The sequence below is a fragment of the Aethina tumida genome, chromosome 4, assembly GCF_024364675.1.
Source record: "Aethina tumida isolate Nest 87 chromosome 4, icAetTumi1.1, whole genome shotgun sequence".
Classification (NCBI taxonomy): domain Eukaryota; kingdom Metazoa; phylum Arthropoda; class Insecta; order Coleoptera; family Nitidulidae; genus Aethina; species Aethina tumida.
This window is the reverse complement of record NC_065438.1, coordinates 6,510,350-6,532,780: the sequence shown is the minus strand read 5'-3', so window position 1 is coordinate 6,532,780 and position 22,431 is coordinate 6,510,350. Positions and strand designations below refer to the sequence as shown.

General features: G+C 22.8%; 1 protein-coding gene across 1 annotated transcript in view; it reads left to right on the top strand.

The window, feature by feature from the left end:
* Positions 1-22,431, top strand: part of LOC109605748 (division abnormally delayed protein) — a 346,188-nt gene that overhangs the window by 198,620 nt on the left and 125,137 nt on the right. Inside the window, exon 3 of the mRNA XM_049966562.1 lies at positions 17,128-17,873. Within this exon, the coding sequence (XP_049822519.1) occupies positions 17,128-17,873 (746 nt within the window). The remainder of the gene's footprint in view (positions 1-17,127; positions 17,874-22,431) is intronic.

Sequence of the window (22,431 nt, the reverse complement as noted above, 5' to 3'; positions counted from 1 at the left end):
AATAATATTTATTTTAATAAATTTATTTTTAAACGTTTCAGATTTAATATTTTTTAGATATTACTGTTTTTTTTTTTAATTTTCAAAATTTTATCTATACATTTTAAAATTTTAATTTGATTTATAATGGTTTTAATTTTAATAATATTTATTTTAATGGTAATAATTTTAATATATTTTATTTTAATAATTTTATTAATGTCATAAAAAATTATTTTAATTATTATAATTTCATTTTTAATAATGTTTATTTTAATAAATTTGTTTTTAAACGCAGATTTAATATTTTTTTAGATATTGCTGATTTCTTTTTAGGCTTTTAAAATTTTATCTATACATTTTAAAATGTTAACTCTAATTAATTAGTAATAATTAATATTAATTTTAATAATTTTTATTTTAATGATCATTTTAGTAATTTTAATACATTTTAATAACCTTTTGTCTAATACTTTCAATATTTATTCAATATTCTTTTGTTTTTAAAATTTTATCTATACATTTTAACACTAATTATAGTGGTTTTAATTTTAACCATTTTTATTTTAATGGTAATAATTTTAATACATTTTATTTCAATGATGATTTTAATAATTTTGATAGATTTTATCTTAATAAAGTTCACTTAATAATCAATTTTAATAAAATTAAATAAATTTATTTTTAAAGGTTTAATAATTTTTGGATAATATTGATTTTAAGAAGGTTTTTTTAGTTTTTAAAATTTTATTTATAAATTATTTTTATTTTATTGATACTAATTTTAATAACAGGTATTTTAGGCATTTTTAGTTTTAATAGTTTAGATTTATCTAACTTAATAATCTTAATGTCATTCTAAAATATTACTTTAATTTTAATAAAATTGAATAAATTTATTTTTAAAGGTTTAATAATTTTTGGATATTATTGATTTTAAGAAGATTTTTTTAGTTTTTAAAATTTTATTTATAAATTATTTTTATTTTATTGATATTAATTTTAATAACAGGTATTTTAGGCATTTTTAGTTTTAATAATTTAGATTTATCTATTTTAATTTTAATAAATTTATTTTTTATAACATTGATTCTAATAGATGGTAATAGTTTTAATTTTGATTTGAAATTTTAATTCCAATTTTAATAATATTAATTTTAATAAAATACTCTTTAAGCCTTTTATTAATAAGGTTTAAATTAAGTCTCCTAAAATCTTTTATCAAAATACATTTTCGAAACGTTTTTAATTCCTTTATTACTTACACTCAAGTATTCTTGGATTAAAAAGATTACAATACAATTTATCTGAAATGTACAAACAAAAATAGAGATAATTTGTCGTCAGAGAAGTGTCCCACCGTCCATTAAACAGTTACAAGCTGTAACGAATGTTTAATGAATAGCATCTGACTGGTTAACTTCGGAACTGTGCCCGTGATTTGCGGCTAGCGCTGCAGAATGGGGGCGCGGAAGCGAATTTATGGCGGGTGCCCGGCGGCAAACCGCACCTCGAAGGCCCCGATAAATCTCCACCAGACTAACACACATACACGACATGCCTCCAGGTGCCCGGGGAGACGGGGCTACGTCGTTGCCCTCCTTCCTAATTAATGTCTTCATCAGCTCAAAACTGTTGGAATAATGGGATACACCACGCGAATACGTTGATGTTTCCAACTCGGGTTCTATTGTTCGATGAGATTTCGCACTAATCTGATGCCAGATGCTTATCCCGACGAGAGATTGAGAACAGTTCGGGCTGTTGTTTCGAGATTATTGATCGCTGCAACAAATCTCTGTACACGATCCGATTTACTGACATATATAACGACATTTATCATTTTTCTCAGCTCTAAACGTCGCCACAGGTTCGTTGTTTTCTGTAGTTCAGCGACCAGACAGCTTTTTTACTTAACAGCTCTTTTAATACCCTGAAATGAACCATTAAAATCCAATTAAAGTTCGACGCGACCAAATTTTCAGACGCAATAGTATTTAATCGTCTGTAATAACTTATAAAAATTTGAAATTTTAATTTTATAATAATGTCAACATTTAATATTAATTTTATTACTTACAAATTTCAATGGTTTCTCCACCAAATCCTTAATTAATAATAATTACATTTAATCGCCAATAACACACAGCACAAAGAAATGGCGAAATTCAACAAGGCACTCCGGAGCAAAGCTCCCTATTTACTCGAACAAAAAAATGGGATCGATGGATTCGTACCCGGCCGAAGGGGTGAAATTTTAAATGCCCGCCTCGAGGTTTAATAAAGAGAAAAAAAAAAAAATGACCCACTTTAAATCTATCGAAGCCGCGTGAATGGAATTTCCATGAAAAGAAAAGTCTTAAGTGCGCTCGAAAGATACACTGGCTGGTCGGGATCAAAACCACTCCATAAACTTCGCCGGGAACTTTGCATCCAGGACTTTTACTTATGGAAAACATTTTTTATTTTGTCTGCGGCCGACTCTTGTTTTTATACTTGTGGGTGAAAAAATAAAGAAAGTCTGATCTGTTTAGTTTTGTTTTACCATACACGTTTATTTATTTGGGTAAGATATTTTTTGTGTTGGCGGAGGTGGACAGATGTGGTGGCAACCCCTTGTAGAATTTCAGTTACATGTTTTTCAGGTTTTTGACACGTTGTCAGCCAAGCAATTTGTATTTTAATATTATTTATTTGAATAATGTATTTAGTTTTATAATTCTATTTTTAATAATTTCCATTTTACTTCAACATGTGTATCTTGTTTTAAAAACTATTATTAAATATTTTTAATTTTAATAATTCAATTTTTATATATATTTATAATATAATTTTAACATTTTACATTTTTTAAACAAATTAATTTTTAATTCATTTTAATAAATTAATTTGAATTATGTATTTTTAATTTTGATAATAATTTTAATTTTAATATTTTTTCTCTAATTTTAAGAAATTTATTATTATTATTATTATTATTATTTAAATAAATAAATTTGTTTTAATAAATATTCTTGATTTCAACAATTTTATTACTAATAATACTAATTTAATAATTTTAAATTTAATAATTTTAATTCGAATAATAATTAATTTTTATATTAATAAATTAATTTGTATTATTTTTAATTTTGACATTTTAAGTCTAATATTTTTTTTCTAATTTTTAAAAATTTATTAATAATTATTTTAATAAATATTTTTGATTTTAACAATTTTGTTTCTAAGAAATTTATTAATAAATATTTCTTATTTTAATAATTTTATTTCTAAAAATGTCTAATAATTTTAATTTTAATATTTTTTCTCTAATTTAAAAAAAATATATTAATATTTGTGATAATAAATAAATTTGTTTTAGTAAATATTCTTGATTTTAACAATTTTTGTTAATAAAAATCTGTGATTTATTTTTAATTTTGATATTTTTAAATTTAGTAATTTCAATTTTAATAATTTTTCATTAATTTTCAGAATTTGAAATTTACTAATATTTATTTTAAAAAATTATTTTCTAAAATTTTAATAATTTCAATTTTTTATTTTAAATTTAATAATTTTAATTCTAATAATCTTAAATTTATTTTAATAAATAAATTTGTATTATTTTTAATTTTGACAATTTTAATATTTTTCCTCTAATTTTATTTAAGAGTTTGAATTTTAATAATTTTAATATTTCTTTAATTTTAATAAATATAAGAATATTTGTTTTATTAAATTAATTGGTAACATTGTGTTAAATTGTTAAAACAATTTTAGTTCTAATAATTTTAATTTTATTATTTTAAATTTAATAATTATAATTCAAATAATAATTTACTTTTATGTTAATAAATAAATGTGAATTATTTTTAATTTTTTCATTTTAAAATTTAGTAATTTCAATTTTAATAATTTTTTATTAATTTTCAGAATTTGAAATTTATTAATATTTATTTTAATAAATTATTTTCTAATATTCTTGATTTTAATAATTTTATTTTTTTTATTTTAAATTTAATAATTTTACTTTTAATAATCTTAACTTTATTTTAATTTATATAAATATTGCTTTTAAAATTGACAATTTTAATATTTTTCCTTTAATTTTATTTAAGTGATTGAATTTTAATATTTTTAATAATGTATCTTTAATTTTAAGAAATTTAATAAAATTTGTTTTAATAAATTTTCTCTATTTTGACAATTTTAATTTTAATAACTTTAAATTTTTTAACTTTAATTCTAATAATCTTAATTTTTATTTTAATAAATTAATTAGAATTATTTTTAATTGTTTTTAATTTAATTTTAAATTTAATAATTTAATTTTAATAAATTTTCTTTAATTTTAAGAATTTGAATGTTAAAAATATTTGTTTTAATAAATTATTTTGTAATATTCTTTATTTTAACAATTTTAATTCTAATTTAATTTTATTATTTTAAATTTAATAATCTTAGTTCTTATTTTAATAAATAAATTAGTATTATTTTTTCATTAATGTTAAAAATATTTGTTTTAATAAATTATTTTGTAATATTCTTTATTTTAACAATTTTAATTCCTATTTAATTTTATTATTTTAAATTTAATAATCTTAAATCTTATTTTAATAAATAAATTTGTAGTTTGAATTTTAATAATTTACCTTTAATTTTAAGTAATTTAATATTTGTTTTACTAATTTTTTTATTTTAATAAATAACTTTTATTTTTAAAAATTTTAAATCTAGAATTTGAAATTTAATAACATTTGTAAAAAATCTAATTATTTTAATTATATTTATTTGAAATTGAGTAATCTTCTATTTTTCATTTTAAGAGTTTTAATGCCAATAAATTTAAGTTTCTTAATTTTTATTTAATATCTTCAATTCCAACATTTTTTTAGAAGATTGTTGAAGAAATACTTTTTTTTTTTTGTACTTCTGAATGAAAAACAGAAAGTCAAATCCGTTTAGTTTAATTGTTTTGACACACACATCTATTTGGATAACAAATTTTTTGTTCTTGAGACGGACAGATGTGGTGGCAACCCCACGTGGAATTTCAATTAAATTTCGTACAGATTTTTGAAAAACGACCTCATTTTTCGCCGGCGACATATTGACAACCGGGCAATTTGTTGTCTGCGGCTTCGGCCGAAAATGTTCCTCGTGAAATATGAGAAGTCCGGATACAAACGACACGTATAAATTGTTTAATAACAATGGCCAAAGATTAAAAAGCTTTTGCGGTTTTTAAATTATTATTATTGTATCTATAAATGGGACACAGTGAAATAAAAACGGCTGTTTATTTAATATAGTTAAATATGGTTAATATGTAATGATAATCTTATCAGAGATATTTCTGAATGTGTGTATACACGCAACAATTTACTTCGAACAAGAAATAAATATCATAATCTTTAAGTCTTGGCTTTTTTTTGTCGGCACTGTTTTAGTAAACGACGTGGAAAGATGGCTTTAATTATAAGTCAACAAACCATAATTGATGCTTACTTATTTGTATTTAATTGGGGCTTAAGCTGTAACTAATGGATTTCTATTGTCACAACTTACACGCAACGTTCAATAAATTATCTAACTGAATTTCTACTTAATAGTGTGAATGAGTGAGTTAAATAAATAACCAATAAAATAGACCATTCATCTCATTTACAATTGAGGTCCTTTAATCACAGCACTTCAAACGGCTTTAACACAAATTCAGCCCGACTAATTCAGGTCTTTCTCGGCTGTTTCTCATTTAACGAAACCAATTTGACGAATTCCAAAACGACTTTGTGTCCCACGATTCCATTTTAATAATTTAAACTGAGAGGGATTACCAAAGTTTTGACAGCGACACGACACGAAAAAAAGAAGTGAAATGTAGTTTAACACAGACTCGCTTAAATCGTGAATAATTAAAGTTTCCTTTAAGGATTATTTTTTAATTAAAGACAAAAAAAGTTGGACAGTACAAAACTACCGAAAGCTCCCGAAGACTCTAGACATTTTTAAATCCATAAAAGAATAATTGAACGGGCATTTCCGAAAGGAATAAGACCCGGACTCGTTGTGACGCCCATTAAATCCGGTAAACAAGCTCGGGGTGAGAAACCTGATAAACATATTTGCACTGTTGTTTCGTTCCAGACGATTGTTTGTCCAACACTCTCGGTCCACACTGCGGAGCCGTCCGGGAAAGTCGCGTTTTCTCCGAATACGATTTTATTTTGTTTGCTCGTTGAATGGCTCACGGTCTTCACGTGTCGTTTTTGTATCGGTCGTGGAGTGGATGCATTTTGTCGCCATCTCGGCGATGCATGTTTGATGTTGTCGAGTCCGCATACTGTGACATACAATGTCTCCGCGGCCGTCGTGCGAAAACAATAAAGTAACACTTCTATAAATAAATTTATCGCTGATGGTTTCAGTGATAGACGCTGTAAAATGTGATTTTTTATTGTGCTATAAACACAAATTCTTTTACAACTTTACAATGTTTTATTTTGGGATGTTGATGCTTGGATTTTTTATGTATTTGATTTTTAAATTGTTGTTTATTTAATTCTTTTGTTGCTTTAGATTTCTTTTGTTTAACAATATTACATTTTTTAAATTCTCTAATTATCTTTATTATTTTGATTTTTTTATACAGATTTTCATTATACGTTTATTATTTTCATATTACGTTTATTATTTACTTTTAATAAAATTTATAGATTAATTTCTATATAGAAAATAGAAACAAATAATTATAAAATTATAGATTTCTTAAAATAATTTCAAATTGTTTTAAAATTTAGACATAATAATTTCTTCTAAATTATCTTTAATATCTTTAATTTTTATATGTCTTTAAATGTTTTAGATTTATATAATAGTTTATGTAGTTATAAAATTATAGATTTTCACTTTTTTATCCATTTTTAAATTTTCTCTATTTTGTATGTAGACATTTTTATTTATAAAATTAATAAATTTTTAGAAATTCTATAATAGTTTCTTTCAAATAATTTTAGATTTTCTCTATTTATTTTGTAGGTTGAAATGTTTATTTATAAAATTACAGAATTATTAGAAATTATTTAGTTTTTTTATGTAATTTTAAATTTTCTAGACTTATAAGATTTAATAGTTTCTTAAAAATTCTTTAGTTTTTTATATATTTTTAAATTTTCTAGACTTACAAGATTTAATAACTTCTTTTGAATATTCTTTAAGAATTTTAGACATTTTTAGATTCTCTCTATTTATTTTGTATGTAGAAATTTTTATTTATTAAATTATTGAATATTTAGAATTATTAGAAATTCTTTAGTTTTTTATGTATTTCTAATTTAGACTTATTAGATTTAATAGTTTCTTTCAAATAATCTTTAAAATTATTTAATATTTTTAGATTTTCTCTATTTATTTTGTATGTAGAAATTTTTATTTATTAAATTATTGAATATTTAGAATTATTAGAAATTCTTTAGTTTTTTATGTATTTCTAATTTAGACTTATTAGATTTAATAGCTTCTTTCAAATAATCTTTAAAATTGTTTAACATTTTAAGATTTTCTCTATTTTGTATGTAGAAATTTTTATTTATTAAATTGTTGAATTTTTAGAATTATTAGAAATTCTTTAGTTTTTTATGTATTTTTAAATTTTCTAGGCTTTTAAGATTTAATAGCTTCTTTCAAATAATCTTTAAAATTGTTTAACATTTTAAGATTTTCTCTATTTATTTTGTATGTTGAAATTTTTATTTGTAAAATTATAGAATTTTTAAAATTATGAGAAATTCTTTAGTTTTTTGAAATATTTTTAAATTTTCTAGACTCAAAAGATTTAATAGCTTCTTTCAAATAATTTTTAAGATTGTTAAATATTTTTAGATTTTCTCTATTTATTTTATATGTAGAAATTTTTATTTATTAAATTGTTGAATTTTTAGAAGTATTAGAAATTCTTTAGTTTTTTATGTATTTTTAAATTTTCTAGACTTATAAGATTTAATAGCTTCTTTCAAATAATCTTTAAAATTGTTTAACATTTTAAGATTTTCTCTATTTATTTTGTATGTAGAAATTTTTATTTATTAAATTATTGAATATTTAGAATTATTAGAAATTCTTTAGTTTTTTATGTATTTCTAATTTAGACTTATTAGATTTAATAGCTTCTTTCAAATAATCTTTAAAATTGTTTAACATTTTAAGATTTTCTCTATTTATTTTGTATGTAGAAATTTTTATTTATTAAATTGTTGAATTTTTAGAATTATTAGAAATTCTTTAGTTTTTTATGTATTTTTAAATTTTCTAGGCTTATAAGATTTAATAGCTTCTTTCAAATAATCTTTAAAATTGTTTAACATTTTAAGATTTTCTCTATTTATTTTGTATGTTGAAATTTTTATTTGTAAAATTATAGAATTTTTAAAATTATGAGAAATTCTTTAGTTTTTTGAAATATTTTTAAATTTTCTAGACTCCGAAGATTTAATAGCTTCTTTCAAATAATTTTTAAGATTGTTAAACATTTTTAGATTTTCTCTATTTATTTTATATGTAGAAATTTTTATTTATTAAATTGTTGAATTTTTAGAAGTATTAGAAATTCTTTAGTTTTTTATGTATTTTTAAATTTTCTAGGCTTATAAGATTTAATAGCTTCTTTCAAATAATCTTTAAAATTGTTCAACATTTTAAGATTTTCTCTATTTATATTGTATGTAGAAATTTTTATTTATTAAATTATTGAATATTTAGAATTATTAGAAATTCTTTAGTTTTTTATGTATTTCTAATTTAGACTTATTAGATTTAATAGCTTCTTTCAAATAATCTTTAAAATTGTTTAATATTTTTAGATTTTCTCTATTTATTTTGTATGTAGAAATTTTTATTTATTAAATTGTTGAATTTTTAGAATTATTAGAAATTCTTTAGTTTTTTATGCATTTTTAAATTTTCTAGGCTTATAAGATTTAATAGCTTCTTTCAAATAATCTTTAAAATTGTTTAACATTTTAAGATTTTCTCTATTTATTTTGTATGTTGAAATTTTTAATTGTAAAATTATAGAATTTTTAAAATTATGAGAAATTCTTTAGCTTTTTGAAATATTTTTAAATTTTCTAGACTCACTAGATTTAATAGCTTCTTTCAAATAATCTTTAAGATTGTTAAACATTTTTAGATTTTCTCTATTTATTTTATATGTAGAAATTTTTATTTATTAAATTGTTGATTTTTTAGAATTATTAGAAATTCCTTAGTTCTTTATGTATTTTTAAATTTTATAGGCTTATAAGATTTAATAGCTTCTTTCAAATAATCTTTAAAACTGTTTAACATTTTAAAATTTTCTCTATTTATTTTGTATGTTGAAATTTTTATTTGTAAAATTACAAAATTTTTAAAATTATTAGAAGTTCATTAGATTTTTTATATATTTATAAATTTTCTAGACTCACAAGATTTAATAGCTTCTTTCAACTATCTCTAAGATTGTTTAACATTTTTTGATTGTCTCTATTTTGTATGTAGACATTTTTATTTATTAAATTATTGAATTTGTAGAATTATTAGAAATTCTTCAGTTTTTTATATATTTATAAATTTTCTTGACTTATAAGATTTAATAGTTTCTTTAAAATTGTTTAGATTTTCTCTAATTTTTAAGAATGTTGAAATTTTTAGATATAAAATTATATAATTATAAATTCTTTATTTTTTATATATTTTTTAATATTTAAATAATATTTTATAATAAATATAGAAAATATTGTATAATAAATAATAAATATAAATTTAGGTTCTTTCTGCATTATGGTATGTAGATTTTTTTTTTCTTCACAAATATTTTTTTATAATTATTAGATATTATTTAGTGTTCCACATCTATTTAATTTGCCTATATTTTAATAGGCCTTTCAAATAATCTCCAAAATTTATTTAATATTTCTAAAATGGTTCTTTTGTCACAATATATTTTTATTTACAAAATTGTAAATTTTTAGAAATATTAGAATAGTGATTAATTAATTTTCTAATTCTTTTAAATAATTTTTAAAATTATTAAAATAATTTAGTATTTCAAAATAATTTGAAAGTTTGAGGGTTCCTGTTGATTCAGATATTTCGTTTTAACTGGTTTTGCCTTAAGATATACAATCAGTTATGTGACAAAAACATGAACGCGTAAAAAGGAGCAGATAAATAAGTCATCTTGGGTGCGTCGTCGTGCATTTTGTTTACTTTTTTACACCGGAGAAAATCCAGCAGGAAATTGGTTGCAGGATGTGCTCCCTCTTTTCCCTTATAATGAGAAACTTGCTTTATTAGAAATACCTGAGATGTAATAAACCTATCTTGACGAGTGTGCGAAATTATTATCCGACCCCAAAGCAAAACTTTAGATTAAAGGGATTAAATTTATGAAAAAAAAGCCTCATTTTCCTCCGCGTCTTTTATTTTTCAAGACGGCATAATGAGAAATAAGGAATTTAATTAGTGATTCATTATTTTTAACGTGTTTATCACGTTGTGATGTCCTTTTTATATTAAAAACGCATTTTAAACTTGTTTTGCTTTGTAGTGGGAATAATACGGGGATCAAGATTTATTTCTTTTCTGGTAACCTTTAGATGGTTGGACGTCTGAATGTGTTTTTCCCAACACATTTTATTCAGCATTCCGTTATTTTAAAGTCACCTTGCCATTCCCCCCGGAGTTCGGTGTTAATTCGTTTTTATGGAACGGTCGCATTAACTTAAGCCTAATTTATCACTTTCGCGTGGGAGTGATCACAATTCATTTTGTTTTGTACGTTTTCTCCTCCGCTAATAAGTCCGATCGATTAATTGACTCTCTCGACTTGTCACTATTCGTCTCTGTTGTTTCACGATGAAGGTCCAGAATTTAATTTAGACTGTCGAATTAACTCAATAAATATGATGTACGATGCTGTTTTGCGTTAAAATGTTGAAATTTGAATAATATTTCAAAACAAACAGATTGACCAACAAATTTACATAATTATTTTTTGTTGTTTCCTAAACTGGTACTGTTTTAACATTTTTAAGCAATATTTAATTTTTAAATTAATAAAAAATCCAGTCAGTAATAATTTCCCATTGTCCAATTAATTAAATGTCTGACAACTCTAAATTATTTTAGAAATCTTTAAAATTATTTAATATGTTTAGATTGTTTATTTTTCGTTTATAAAATCACAAATTCATTGTAAATTATTGAAATTTCTCTAGTTTTATTTTTATTTATTTAAATTTTCTAGACTTTGTTTAATATTTTTCAGGATTATTATAAAAAACAAAAATTTGTTGTTCAACTATTCTCAAGATTTTCAAGAGATTTATATATATATTTTAAGACTTGAGAAAAAGAGTAATTTGAAACCATAAATCGACGTAATAAATAAACGTAAGTCGATACAATCACATTCTTCTCATTTATAACTCCATCCTTTACATTTGTGACATTAACTACCGAAAACTTGACAATTATCTTTCAGAATAAAGTTACCCAATTCTATTTGAGACTAGATAATAAATATTAAGCTGACTGCGGGACAAAACACGCTGATTTATACATCGGTAGTTATAATATTAAATAATAATCATACAAAAATTAGAAACTAAACTATAATTAAATTATAAATATAAAAATCTGTAAGAGTATCACAAAATAAAAGGTAAGAAAAGATTAGAAATAATATAATATATAAATATCTACATTCTATAACTAGTAGAAGTCAAAAAAATTTGAAAGACTAATAAAAAAACAGTTCCTTAAAAATCTTACAAAGGTTAATTAAAAAATTCAAAGAATGTAAATAATCAAAACACAATAAATAATAAAATGGACAAAAAATCTAAATAATCAATTAATTATAAAAATTAGAATTTAATGAGTCTTTAAGAGAAACCTAAAAATAATAATCATACAAAAATTAGAAACTAAACCATAAATAAATTATAAATATAAAAATCTGTAAGAGTATCACAAAATAAAAGGTAAGAAAAGATTAGAAATAATATAATATATAAATATCTACATTCTATAACTAGTAGAAGTCAAAAAAATTTGAAAGACTAATAAAAAAACAATTCCTTAAAAATCTTACAAAGGTTAATTAAAAAATTCAAAGAATGTAAATAATCAAAATACAATAAATAATAAAATGGACAAAAATTTTAATAGCAATTAATTATCAAAATTAGAAGTCTTTAAGAGATACCTAAAAATAATAATCATACAAAAATTAGAAACTAAACCATAAATAAATTATAAATATAAAAATCTGTCAGAGTATCGCAAAATAAAAGGTAAGAAAAGATTAGAAATAATATAATATATAAATATCTACATTCTATAACTAGTAGAAGTCAAAAAAAATCTCTAAGAGTATTACAAAATAAAAGGTAAAAAAAATAATGTAATATATAAATATTTACATTCCAAAAATAGTAGAAAACAAAAAAATTGATTAATAAAAATACAATTACTTAAAAATCTTACAAAGGTTAATTAAAAAATTCAAAGAATGTAAATAATCAAAGTACAATAAATAATAAAATGGACAAAAAATCTAAATAACTAATTAAATATAAAAATTAGAACTTAGTGAATCTTAAGAGTCAAAATTAGAAACTAAACTATAAATAATATATTTAATTCATATAAAAATAATAATTGTATAAATAAAATATTTCAAACAATTTAAATATCCAAAAAGTAGAACTGAAACATAATTAATAAATTCAAAAATTTGTAAGTGTTTTTATTACAAAATACTGCGTAAGAAAATATTAGAAATAATATAATTTATAAATATTTACATTCTATAATTAATACAAATCAAAAATCTAATAAAAATAAAATTCCTTAAAAATATTCTCAAGATTTTCAAGAGATTTATATATATTTTAAGACTTGAGAAAAAGAGTAATTTTAAATTTTGAAACCATAAATCGACGTAATAAATAAACGTGAGTCGATACAATCACATTCTTCTCATTTATAACTCCATCCTTTACATTTGTGACATTAACTACCGAAAACTTGACAATTATCTTTCAGAATAAAGTTACCCAATTCTATTTGAGACTAGATAATAAATATTAAGCTGACTGAGGGACAAAACACGCTGATTTATACATCGGTAGTTTTTACGGCGTCGTTAACCGTCTTGTAAACAACATTTCCTGCTCGTTCACCGTTCTTGAGCATAGAACTCCCGCAGGAACGAATCAATGGCTGCGCAAACATTTTTAACAAGCAGTATCATGTTTAATTCCGTATGTAAAGTGGGTCAATGGAACAAATTTAATGGCCTGGTGCAATTTGTTGCTAATAAATTATGAGCTTATTATATTTATATGGGTTAAGGATAATGTAATAAAAGCCAGCGTCATATTCACTAGGACATTTCCCGCTTCGGATTTGTCCTAATTTAATTATTACTTTGATTAGCCCCAACAAAACAGCACCGAAATAAAAACGGGCTTAGGTGAAAACCCTCAGGCTAATAAAAACATCCGAATTTAAAACCGTAATTATGATTTTCGTTAATTAAAAGCCAGCTTCCGGAAATTATAAAACACACCGTCGTAAATTGGATTCCTTTTCGTGTTTTACTGCCTTTTACGACTGCGAACCGAAGCTTCGATTAGTTTTTGCTTGCGATGATGCTCGTTTGACTGACAACTTCATTCGTCAAAGTCCTGTTTAATACTTCTCTGTCCCTCTCTCGAAGTGTTTTTTATGGGCGATTATATTGGTGGGACGAGGATCGTTAAGGGTTGAGTCTGGCGTTTTATTGTACAATGTAAAATTACTGGCTGGATTTTATTACTTATTTAAAAATTAAATGGTGCCTAAAAATGTTACGCAGAAGACCACAGTATTTTAATTATTTAAGAGAAATACTTATTTATAATTATTCTAAGAAATTAATATTTAAGAGGCACATAAAAATAATAATAATACAGAAACTTCAATCTAAAAACTATAAATAAATAATAAATAAAAAATCTCTAAGAGTATTACAAAATAAAAGGTAAAAAAAATAATGTAATATATAAATATTTACATTCCAAAAATAGTAGAAAACAAAAAAATTGATTAATAAAAATATTGATAATTAAAAATCTTACAAAGGTTAATTAAAAAATTCAAAGAATGTAAATAATCAAAATACAATAAATAATAAAATGGACAAAAAATCTAAATAATCAATTAATTATAAAATTTAGAATTTAATGAGTCTTTAAGAGAAACCTAAAAATAATAATCATACAAAAATTAGAAACTAAACCATAAATAAATTATAAATATAAAAATCTGTAAGAGTATCACAAAATAAAAGGTAAGAAAAGATTAGAAATAATATAATATATAAATATCTACATTCTATAACTAGAAGTCAAAAAAATTTGAAAGACTAATAAGAAAACAATTCCTTAAAAATCTTACAAAGGTTAATTAAAAAATTCAAAGAATGTAAATAATCAAAATATAATAAATAATAAAATGGACAAAAAATCTAAATAATCAATTAATTATAAAAATTAGAATTTAATGAGTCTTTAAGAGAAACCTAAAAATAATAATCATACAAAAATTAGAAACTAAACCATAAATAAATTATAAATATAAAAATCTGTAAGAGTATCACAAAATAAAAGGTAAGAAAAGATTAGAAATAATATAATATATAAATATCTACATTTTATAACTAGTAGAAGTCAAAAAAATTTGAAAGACTAATAAAAAAACAATTCCTTAAAAATCTTACAAAGGTTAATTAAAAAATTCAAAGAATGTAAATAATCAAAATACAATAAATAATAAAATGGACAAAAAATCTAATAATCAATTAATTATAAAAATTAGAATTTAATGAGTCTTTAAGGGAAACCTAAAAATAATAATCATACAAAAATTAGAAACTAATCCATAAATAAATTATAAATATAAAAATCTGTAAGAGTATCACAAAATAAAAGGTAAGAAAAGATTAGAAATAATATAATATATAAATATCTACATTCTATAACTAGTAGAAGTCAAAAATATTTGAAAGACTAATAAAAAAACAATTCCTTAAAAATTTTACAAAGGTTAATTAAAACTTTCAAAGAATGTAAATAATCAAAATACAATAAATAATAAAATGGACAAAAAATCTAAATAATCAATTAATTATAAAAATTAGAATTTAATGAGTCTTTAAGAGAAACCTAAAAATAATAATCATACAAAAATTAGAAACTAAACCATAAATAAATTATAAATATAAAAATCTGTAAGAGTATCACAAAATAAAAGGTAAGAAAAGATTAGAAATAATATAATATATAAATATCTACATTCTATAACTAGTAGAAGTCAAAAAAATTTGAAAGACTAATAAAAAAACAGTTCCTTAAAAATCTTACAAAGGTTAATTAAAAAATTCAAAGAATGTAAATAATCAAAACACAATAAATAATAAAATGGACAAAAAATTTAAATAATCAATTAATTATAAAAATTAGAATTTAATGAGTCTTTAAGAGAAACCTAAAAATAATAATCATACAAAAATTAGAAACTAAACCATAAATAAATTATTAATATAAAAATCTGTAAGAGTATCACAAAATAAAAGGTAAGAAAAGATTAGAAATAATATAATATATAAATATCTACATTCTATAACTAGTAGAAGTCAAAAAAATTTGAAAGACTAATAAAAAAACTGTTCCTTAAAAATCTTACAAAGTTTAATTAAAAAATTCAAAGAATGGAAATAATCAAAACACAATAAATAATAATATGGACAAAAAATCTAAATAATCAATTAATTATAAAAATTAGAATTTAATGAGTCTTTAAGAGAAACTTAAAAATAATAATCATACAAAAATTAGAAACTAAACCACAAATAAATTATAAATATAAAAATCTGTAAGAGTATCACAAAATAAAAGGTAAGAAAAGATTAGAAATAATATAATATATAAATATCTACATTCTATAACTCGTAGAAGTCAAAAAAATTTGAAAGACTAATAAAAAGCAATTCCTTAAAAATCTTACAAAGGTTAATTAAAAAATTCAAAGAATGTAAATAATCAAAATACAATAAATAATAAAATGGACAAAAAATCTAAATAATCAATTAATTATAAAAATTAGAATTTAATGAGTCTTTAAGAGAAACCTAAAAATAATAATCATACAAACATTAGAAACTAAACCATAAATAAATTATAAATATAAAAATCTGTAAGAGTATCACAAAATAAAAGGTAAGAAAAGATTAGAAATAATATAATATATAAGTATCTACATTCTATAACTAGTAGAAGTCAAAAAAATTTGAAAGACTAATAAAAAAAACAATTCCTTAAAAATTTTACAAAGGTTAATTAAAAAATTCAAAGAATGTAAATAATCAAAATACAATATATAATAAAATGGACAAAAATTTTAATAGCAATTAATTATAAAAATTAGTCTTTAAGAGATACCTAAAAATAATAATCATACAAAAATTAGAAACTAAATTATAAATAATATATTTAATTCATATAAAAATAATAATTGTATAAATAAAATATTTCAAACAATTTAAATATCTAAAAAGTAGAACTGAAACATAATTAATAAATTCAAAAATTTGTAAGTGTATTTATTACAAAATAATGCGTAAGAAAATATTAGAAGTAATATAATTTATAAATATTTACATTCTATAATTAGTACAAATCAAAAATTTAATAAAAATAAATTTCCTTAAAAATCTTACGAAAAGGATAATCCTAAAGTTATTATAAAAACTTTTACAAAATCAAAAAAAAAAAAATTGAAAATAGTCTAGAAATTAAAACAATTCACTATTAAATTAGTTTTTATAAGGATAATAATAAGGATTATAAAGGAAACAAATCAAAAACTAATGGAACATTTGAAATACTCTATTTATTTTACTACCTCATAAAATATTATTGTTATATCTCAATCAACAAAACAAAACTTGTTGATCTCACCCCACAAACGGAAAAAGGGTGCCCATTCGCATTCGGCTCCCCAATAAAAATAAAAATAAAACGTTCCGAAACGTACTAATTAAATTAGCCGGCTAATCCCATTCCGTTTCGTTTCCAGATCACGTCCTGGACCTGGCCAGCCAGTCGGAGAACAAAACGCTCGTCCTGTTCTCGACGATCTACCAGGGCATGGCCAGACTCTCCAGGGAACCGATAACCGCCCTCTACAAGGACATCAGAGATTACGTGATCGCGAACGAGAGCAAGTCGGGAACGAACGCCGGCCTGGACGCCAGCGTACACAGATTCTTCGGGGATCTGTTTCCTCTAGCATATCATCACAGTGCCAACGCTCCAAAGCGCGATTTTACCATAGAGTACAAAGCTTGTTTGAAGAAGTCCATGGATTATGTGTTGCCCTTCGGCGACATCCCGAAACAGATATCGATGGCGTTGTCCAAGAGTCTGGAGGCGACCAGGCTGCTGTTGCAGGCCTTCAAAATCGGTTCGTCGGTCTTGAACACGACCGACTCGCTGCTGACGGAGGAGAACAGCTCGCCGGAATGTTACGACGCGTTGCTACGCATGAGTTTTTGCCCCAAGTGTCACGGCATCGCTAAAAATCCGAAGCCCTGTCGGGGGTTGTGTCAGAACGTTCTAAGGGGTTGTCTGGCTAAGTACGTGGCTGAGCTAGACATTCCTTGGTCCGGTTATGTTGAGGGCATCGAAAGTTTGGTCAACGCCATGAGGAAGAACAATAACGATGCCGGCATCAACGTTGATATGGTTATCAGGAATTTAGAAAACCAAATTTCCACTGCCATCATGCATTTCATGGAGAGGACCGCCGAGATTGATAAAAAGGTAAGACAAATTAAAAGTCAATCAAATTATCAAATTTTTGTATCAAATTCATGAAACTGTGAAATATTTAAGAAAATTGAAAATATAATTTATCACTCTCAAAAAATCTGGGTTTTCTTAAACTTCAGTTTCAGTCAATCTACAGTACAGTCATCAATTTCTTTATAAACATAAAATTTTTGAATTAAATTCAAGAAATATGAAGTATTTAAGAAAATTGAAGGTTTAATTTATCCCTCACAAAAAATCTGGGTTCTTGGAACAGAAGGTGATATCAACGTCGTTTCAGAATTATTCCATTTTGCGTAAAAAAAAATAAAATAAATATATAGTTTCTGTATTGTACAATGTGTGAAGTAAAACTTCTCATTTAACATTCTGAAGCTTCCATTAAATTTTTAATGATTCATGTCGTCTGTGGTTATCCTGAAGAACCAAAATGTCTTATATTAACTAAAAAAGCTCGTCTAATTTTTTCCTGAACTTCAGTTTCAGTCAATCTACTGTACAGTTATCAATTTTTTTATCAACATAAAATTTTTTAATTAATTTCAAGAAAATATGAAGTATTTAAGAAAATTGAAGGTTTAGTTTATCCCTCACAAAAAATCTGGGTTCTTGGAACAGAAGAAGATATCAACGTCATTTCAGAATTATTCCATTTTTCGTAAAAAAATAAAATAAATATATAGTTTCTGGATTATACAATGTGTGAAGTAAAACTTCTCATTTAACATTCTGAAGCTTCCATTAAATATTTAATGCTTCAAGTCGTCTGTGGTTATCCTGAAGAACCAAAATGACTTATATTAACTAAAAAAGCTCGTCTAATTTTTTTTTGAACTTCAGTTTCAGTCAATCTACAGTACAGTTATCAATTTTTTTATCAACATAAAATTTTTTAATTAATTTCAAGAAAATATGAAGTATTTAAGAAAATTGAAGGTTTAGTTTATCCCTCACAAAAAATCTGGGTTCTTGGAACAGAAGAAGATATCAACGTCATTTCAGAATTATTCCATTTTTCGTAAAAAAATAAAATAAATATATAGTTTCTGGATTATACAATGTGTGAAGTAAAACTTCTCATTTAACATTCTGAAGCTTCCATTAAATATTTAATGCTTCAAGTCGTCTGTGGTTATCCTGAAGAACCAAAATGACTTATATTAACTAAAAAACTCGTCTAATTTTTTTTTGAACTTCAGTTTCAGTCAATCTACAGTACAGTTATCAATTTCTTTATCAACATAAAATTTTTGAATTAAATTCAAGAAAATATGAAGTATTTAAGAAAATTGAAGGTTTAGTTTATCCCTCACAAAAGATCTGGGTTCTTGGAACAGAAGGAGATATCAACGTCGTTTCAGAATTATTCCATTTTTCCTAAAACAATAAAATAAATATATAGTTTCTGGATTATACAATGTGTGAAGTAAAACTTCCCATTTAACATTCTGAAGCTTCCATTAAATATTTAATGCTTCAAGTCGTCTGTGGTTATCCTGAAAAATCAAAATGTCTTATTTTAACTAAAGAAGCTCGTCTAATTTTTTCATGAATTTCAGTTTTAGGCAATCTAGAGCACAGTTATCAAATTCCTTCCCGAAAGGAAAGGAGAGAATTAGCAGTTGTGATATAACTAATTTGGTTACCACCACTTTATGTTTTTAGTTAGTTCTTTTTGTCTCAATTTAAATAATAATAAATAACAAAAATTTTCTGTATAGCACAATGACAGTGGCGTCAAATTGGAGCAGTACAACCCATGTTTTAATTATATTTTTGATAAATTACTGTAATTATGGCCACTACTATGTGTAAAAATAAATTAAAATGATATAAACATTTATTCAAATAAATCATGAACCCAAAACGTAAATTATCTGTATCTAACATTAACATATTATGAGTTTAGCGTTGGAATTTTAAATTTTAGATATTTACTGTATTTTGTTTTATGGGCTTAAAATAATGTTTATTAAAATTGATTAACATTTCAAAATTGTGAAAACAAATATTAGATGATGTTAATAGCAGTTTATTTATACTATTAGTTATTGAGGAATGTTAATAAACTATAAAACGTATATTAAACAATACTTTTTTGTCATTTTAATTAAAATTTTAATACGTATGTATTTATTTAACAATTGCCATGGAAAATTGGCCATACTATTCGAAAAATAATGTCTTTCCTGCTTGACAAAATATTTATTTAGTGTGTGTATTTATATTAATAAAAATGAACGAAATAAATTATGAACGATATGAAATATTTAGATATATTGCATATAAATTATCTAAATTGAATTGCAGTGTCAACACAACATTAAAGATAAGAGAACAATTTCAGTCATGTATTAACACCAACACATGGGGGAAAGGTCGAACCAGATAGCTCAGGGTAAATAATAAATTTTATATGGGACGTAAAAAATTGAAATTCTAATATGGGGCGTGGAATACAAGATAAAACGGGTAACGTGTTTTGCACCGCAAATATTTAGTATATCGTTTTGCAAATGTGGCTTGTAAATATTGATACGTTTGGAGTACGTTTTTAGAAAATTGTGTCGTTGAAGGCTGCAATAAATTTACTACCAAGAATTATATGAAAACTGTTTGTTAATAGAGGTTTACTTCTGAAGCTGAAATTTGTAATCTGATAGTGCATATAAATTTTTATTTAATAAATATATCGATTTGAAATTTTGATCATTTATAGCTAACACCCATATAAAAACAATAAGAAATTTTAGTCATAATAGAGATTTTAGTCATAATAGAGAAGGGGGTAACAAAAATGAATATTCAAATTAATGTAACATTAATAATGAGTATGTCCTTCTCTTCTTCGAAAGTCGGTGCAACGTTGAGGCATTGATTCAAAAAGCGGATTAAGTCTTGGGTACTTTGTTCGAGTTTCTCTGAAGCTGTTGAGCTAATTCTTGAAGGTTACCCATAACCCCCCAAACTGTGCTCTTCAAAGAAATTTTGAACAACTGTGGCGGTGTGTGGTTTTCAGGGACAAACACATACGTCACATACCTTCCCATTAATAATTACAGAACTATCTCTATATTAACATTTTGAACATTTTGAAGTTTCCATTAAATATTTAATGCTTCATGTAGTCTGTGGTTATCCTGAAGAAGTAGAATGAATATCTTATATTGACTAAAGAAGCTCGTATAAATTTTTTCAAGAACTTCATTTTCAATCAATCTACAGTACAGTCATCAAATTCTTTCCTGAGAGGAAAGGAGAGAATTGGCAATTGTGAAATATCTAATTTTAGTGTCATCACTTGTATGTTTTTAGTTAGTTCTTTTTTTTTCTAAATTTTAATAATAATTTTTAACCACTAATACCTTCCTTGATATACTGTTGAACAAACTTAACACTTTTATAGGTTTTTTCAGAGATTTATTAGATTTTTTCATATATATATATATATATATATATATATAACATCTATGTTTTCATAAATTTCATAGATTTTATAGTTTTTTCACAGATTTTATGGATTTTGTCATGAATTTTTTATACATCTCATAGATTTTTAAGTAGATTTTAACCTTTCTTTCATAGATTTCATAGATTATTTCATAAATTTCAGAGATTTCATAGATTTTTTCATAAATTTCAGAGATTTCATAGATATTTTCATAATGTTCAGAGATTTCATAGATTGTTTTCATAAATTTTACAAATTTCAAAAATTTGTAGATAGATTTTATAGATTTTTTCATATATTTTATGGTGTTTATAGATTTTGTCATAGATTTCATAGATTTCATAGATTCCATAGATTTTTCATAAATTGAACATATTTCATAGATTCTTTTTATAGATTTCATAGATATCATATATTTTCTGATACATCTCATAGATTTTTATGTAGATTTTAACCTTTTTTTCATAGATTTCATAGATTTTTTTCATAAATTTTACAGATTTCAAAAATTTGTAGATAGATTTTATAGATTTTTTCATATATTTCATGGTGTTTATAGATTTTGTCATAGATTTCATAGATTCCATAGATTTTTCACAGTTTTTACGGATTTTGTCTTATGAATTTTTTTATAAATTTCATAGATTATTTATAAATTTTATATATTTCATAGATTTTTTTATAGATTTCATAGACATCATATATTTTCTAATACATCTCATAGATTTTTTTTTTTTGTAGATTTTAACCTTTTTTCATAGATTATTTCATAAATTTCAGAGATTTTATAGATATTTTCATAGTTCAGAGATTTCATAATTTTTTTAATAAATTTTACAGATTTAAAAAATTTGTAGATAAATTTTATAGATTTTTTCATTTATTTCATGATGTTTTTCATAGATTTTATAGATTTTGTCATAGATTCCATAGATTTTATAGATTTCATAGATTTCATAGATTTCATAGATTTCATAGATTTCATAGATTTCATAGATTTCATAGATTTCATAGATTTCATAGATTTCATAGATTTCATAGATTTCATAGATTTCATAGATTTCATAGATTTCATAGATTTCATAGATTTCATAGATT